Raw genomic sequence first — 5,502 nt, 5'->3', positions numbered from 1 at the left:
TCATTATTATTTCCAAACTAACACATACATAAACGAAGTTGCATATGTTTGGTTTGGCCCTCATAACTATCCCTACTGAATGTCTAAACTTGTTAATACTAGTAATCAAGCATTTCATATGCATATCAACATTAATCATTGTCACATTATTTTGGCCCCTTCCACAACATGTTCCATGAACGCATGATCTACTAACCTAGGTCGTAACACAATTTAAAAGAGAAAAGAAATTCACTGACCTTATTGATTTTTGAAGATCTGTTTTTATGATTTCTTTTCATCTGTGTTTCCTTTTCTGCTTCTGGAAATTTGGTTTCATTAACTGGCTGCCGACAGAAACTTCTTGTGTACCTTGATTGGGTTGGCATGGTACAAGAGGCTTCTTTACGGGCACACTTGCATTTTTCATGCAATTTTCATTTAAGACTGGAGATGCTGCCTTTGCTTTCAGTGGCCTTGGAACCTCTAACCTCTCCAAAATCCTAGAAGTTTCTCTATCTAGCTGCCTATTACCTACTCGTGGTGATAAAGTTGGTTGATCCGACAATGCTTTTGACGTACAAGATGGAGAGTACAGCTTGGGGTCTTCGTTTACAACCAGTTGCTTCCATTCTTCTGTAATGCATGCAATGGTTTTGTCATCTTGACTCGTAACATCCAAAGGCAAAGTTTCCTTATCCACAACTGCTACATCAATGGATGATTCTGCTTTACCGATAACATCTGAATAAGGAGGTTGACGAATGGAGCTCAGTTCAGAAAATTCACCTTCTAATATAGGAAATACTGACCTACAAATAAACACACAGAAAGCTTCAAATAAAAAAAAAAGTGTAAGAATCTTTTGATGATGTGATATATGGTCTTCCACGAACAAAACATTCAGTTGCTATATCTGGCCAAATCCGCTCAGATGGGATACGCGTTGACATTAATTCATGCCCAAGCTTCGCGGATTACCACATTTTAAGCTGGTGGGAAAACTCACCCCGATTGTAGGCTTTCTTTGACAAGAAAATTTAGTTTCTGATGAAAGCCTCCTTCATGTAGCAGTGGATCATAGTCTGTTAGATTAATCTGCAAACAATTTGTGGTTTCACCATTCCAGATTACATGGAACTTAATCACTTTTGCGTTGTACGCATTCAATATAAAAAATTTGGTAAAATCACTGCTCCAACAAAATAATGCCAACGGCATTGTTCTTCATCAGTATTCATCTAAGAGGAAAAGGAAAACCAAACAATTCTTCATCAAAATGTTTAAAACAAACCTTTAGCAGACAGGCTTGAACAGAATTCTCAATTTCCTTATTAACCAATGAATCAACTAATCCTTCATCAGGAACCCGTAAAACTTCTTCTGCCCCTGCAACCCGCTGCAAGTTATATGCACATTAATTATACAGTCATCAGTATACCTACATTCTATGTCACACATCAATAATAGATTAGAACGGCACAGGGATAGTTACTAGCTAGTTACTGCCATTTAAATGTGTGTGCAGAACACAATAGAGAATTAGAGATATAGAGCAAACGGCAGTAGTTCTCACCCTCAAAAGCATTGACCCATTATTTGATGGTTGCATAACATAGTAGCAGCGATAAGCAGCTTCCGCCATTGTTTCCAAATCACAATTTGAGGAGCAGATTAAACCTTGGTCCATTGAATATAAAACACCAGAAAGACCTCGAAAAACTGCCAAAATGTAGTCATGCTCAGAACAATGGAAGAAACAAGAACGTTATGAAGAAGAGCTTAACAATAAGCATTGAGCAAAAACAATCCAAAGTAGTAAACACACTTTGAGAATTCAAATCTGCCTGATCTGCATCATCTGAAGTGCCTTCAATCACATGATTAGGAGAAGGAATCACAACAAAGGATGTGCCCATAATTAGACCTGCATTTATATTTAACATACAGAAATAAGCTTTCTTCTTGGTTATAACTTAGAACTGAGTAGATGGTGAAAAGGAACCAAATTGAAATTGGTTTGGAATATGCCTCAACAAATTGAAGTTAAAGATCAGAGGAGGAAGAAGTCAACGAAATGAAGTGAAGGTTTTGTCTTACTTTCCAATAGGTTATTATTGTATATATTAGATAGATCAATTTGATTGTGCAATCACTCAACCAAACAGAAACCGCTCCAGGTTGTATTAATTACCACCAGTGCTTGTTGCAGTTAATTGAAATGTGTCAAAAAGAGAGGAGTGGGAAGGAAATCATGTTGCATAATGCTATAAAATCAAGACATAAATGAATTGGAATAAACAAAATGCAAACCTTCATCAAGAGATGCCAATTTTACCCTCTCACTAACAGTCATGTCAATTGGTGAAGTAATTTGCTTGAACATCTGGGAATTGTGGAATGAGGGAAGAAAAAGAACTGTTTTTTCCCCAACTCTAACAGAATTCTGAATACGATCACATGTGTCCAGATTGCAGCCTGTGATGGGACAAGAGAAATTGATATTTTTTTCATCATCCCCTAAAGGAATACCATGACATCTGCATGTCTGTACAATTCCAATAATAAAGGCATCTCTTAATTCCTTGAAATGAGTGGAACTGAAATCTAAAAGAGAAAAAAAAAGTTTTTTTTTTGTTTAGGGGGGATCTGTAACCAAGGTAGAGAAAATCGAGATTTTACGTGAAATCGGAAAAGTAAATAAAAAACATAAAACGTAAAATCTTAACAAGATTTAAATCGTAAAATCGTGTACAAATTTCGTAAACTCGATAAACTCATTTAAAATCGTAATATCGGAAGATTTTAAGAGTTAAATCGAGATTCTAGCTACTATGTCTGTAACCACTATATTCCACGAGATTTCATGATAAATGCTGTAAAGGACTTTCCAAAGGGAGAACTAACAGGAATTAAAGCATTGACATTATTTTGGCCTACAACAACATGGTTTCCTATGTTCCAACATACATATGAGGATTGGGGAAGCGGTTTATCCCATTGGATTTGGAATACCATTACCTGACACTGACTGAAGCTGCTTGTCATTGGATTGACTAGTGCAAACAGGTTGAAGAATATATGGTTCACAGAATCCAAAAGATTGTCTTTGAAAGTAAGACGAGCTAAGAGTGGCTCCTCCATGTCATCCTTCAAAACCCGCAACCATTTTTTAACTAGGCTGTGTAACACTCTGAAATCTGCAATTTTCCAAAACGATTCCCATAAACTTCTCAGGTCTGCAAGAGATATTTTATTTCTTTATGTTCCACAAATGCCATAGTCCAAATGCGTATATCCTAATCCCTAGAGCAAACATAGTAAGAGTACTTAACCTGGAATATAGGTCTGAATTGAGCAATTATCAAGATGAGAAATACTACGACGAAAATTGTGAATGTTTTCACGCGTATCCGTCAGATGACTTGACTTTTGCTGAAATACAGCAAAATCAACTGAAACACATTTATCTGCAGCATCCTTTTGAAAGGGAAAAAAAATTGCAGTCTTAAGTTTTGTAGTCAAGTTCATCACGAAACACATTAAAGCACAAAACGCATGTCACGAATAGAACTGCTCACCATCAGGCTTTTTTGCATTATAGAGTCCACATCTTCCGGCAAGCTCGAAGTTACAAAGATTACTTTTCTCTCAATATCTTTCCCTTGCCATGAATACAATACTTTATCGCTCAAAACTTTTGAAATCATCACATCTGAACATAAATGACCAAATTACTCAATACATATACGCTGTTTCTAACAGAAAAGGAAAATCTAAGTTGTTCATAGAGAAAGAGACAAAGAGAGCACCGGAACTGATATAGGCATCGGGAAGAAAAGCATCGGAAGGCAGGTTGTTAACAGCGTGGTGGAAATCGCGTAGGTTGAAGTTTCCCCTGGGAGTGTACGCGATCTTTAACTACATTATCACCGGATTCAATCTCTATTACTCGATCGCATGGATTGTAAATTGCTATGCATTGTGACTCGTGCATTTCGAATTTGTCAATCAAATCACAAACTGAAAATAAATAACTAAATAGATAAATCGGTGCTACTGAAAGTCTGAAAGAGTACATCGTCGGACGAAGATAAACGATTCTTGAAAACGTAGCACAAGCCGATCTTATCGGTGACAGCGGTTGATTTGCGGCCAAGTAACGAGGAAGAAGTTGAAACGGCATAGAAATTGGCGAGTTGAAGCAGGGACTGAAAATTGACCAAAAGAAGAATAAGAGATCAATATTTATATGGAACGGTGCCGTTGCGTGTTCTTCGCAGCTCAGATGATTGTTAGAGAGGCTCGAAAGATAGCAAGCGACGGAAGAAAGCGTACGAATTATACAGGGAGAAGGAAGTTGAAGGTATGTACCTGCTTAAGGTCCCTCAGCAATGGAGGTGCCAAGCTGCGCAGATCCAGAACGAAACACACTTGAACCATTTTGCTCCCTCTTCTTCTTTGATCACTCTCTCATTTGGCTCCAAATGTGTCGAGAAGAGTTGCGCGCGAAATTTAAACCTAAAACGGTGTCATATTTCCTTTCTCGCTCTTAAATAGTTAAATCAAACCAACATAGCCAATAGCCAGGACCGGTGGGCTCATGCGGTCTAGCAAACGGTTTATTTCGGGTCAAACCATCACTTTTGTTCTAATCCATTTAAAATGTGGCACATAGTCACGCACAAGTCTAGTAAACATTGTTATTAAAAGGAAATGGATCCTCTCAATTTTTTTTAACAATTGACGGGTAAAGTGTGATCTCCTACCATTAATTTTATAAGTGGGACCAAGAATAAATATGAGAGAGAGCAATGAAAACTTAGAGATCATACTTTACACTCTCAATTTTTTTAAACAATTGAGAGGATCCATTCCCGACCGGACCGGCCGGTTCGACTAGAAAATCGGTAAATCGGATCTTAGACCGATCCGATCCAATTATCAGACCATATAAAGTAAAAAACTGATGCAAACCGGTCAAATTCAGAGTGAACCGGCCAAAATCGGTAAGACCAGTTCGACCGAACCACTTGAGTTTCAAAATTTTTCCAAAATGTGGAAGATGGGGATCGAACCCCCCTCGTCAAGGAGAAAAATGATAGTCACAACTACCAAATTGTTAAGCTCATAATTGTCAGCACTGAACCGGTGATTGAACCGGTCAGGTCACTGGGTCACTAGGTCATTGGTTCAACCGGTAGATCATTGGTTGAACCAATTGACCTGGTCCTATGTAAATAAAAAACAAAACATAGTTAAAAATTTAAAATTAAAATTTAAAATACATATTTTCACTAACATTTTAAAAATATCTAGCTATTCTAAAATAATATGAAACAGGAACAATAAGTATTTTGTTAATTTTACTCTATCATAAATATTTTTATTTTGTTTTTATATTAAAATAACTATTATTTTCGAATTTCAATAATTTATTAATTAGTGTATATCTATTATACTATTATATACTACAAGTATTTATTGAAAAATAATATAATAAATATTATATCATTATAAAAA

General features: G+C 36.5%; 1 protein-coding gene across 1 annotated transcript; it reads right to left on the bottom strand.

Moving 5' to 3' along the window:
- Positions 1-277: 277 nt before the first annotated feature.
- On the bottom strand, positions 278-4,430 carry LOC130966792 (uncharacterized). The gene is given in 12 exon segments (XM_057891615.1): positions 278-791; positions 989-1,077; positions 1,274-1,378; positions 1,556-1,701; positions 1,808-1,906; positions 2,293-2,527; positions 3,001-3,179; positions 3,315-3,459; positions 3,561-3,716; positions 3,781-3,900; positions 4,059-4,190; positions 4,354-4,430. Coding segments are annotated over 12 exon segments (1,989 nt in total). The 5' UTR covers positions 4,423-4,430.
- Between the last annotated feature and the right edge of the window lie 1,072 nt (positions 4,431-5,502).

This window comes from Arachis stenosperma, chromosome 3, assembly GCF_014773155.1.
Source record: "Arachis stenosperma cultivar V10309 chromosome 3, arast.V10309.gnm1.PFL2, whole genome shotgun sequence".
NCBI lineage: Eukaryota > Viridiplantae > Streptophyta > Magnoliopsida > Fabales > Fabaceae > Arachis > Arachis stenosperma.
This window is presented reverse-complemented; position numbering and strand designations above follow the sequence as displayed.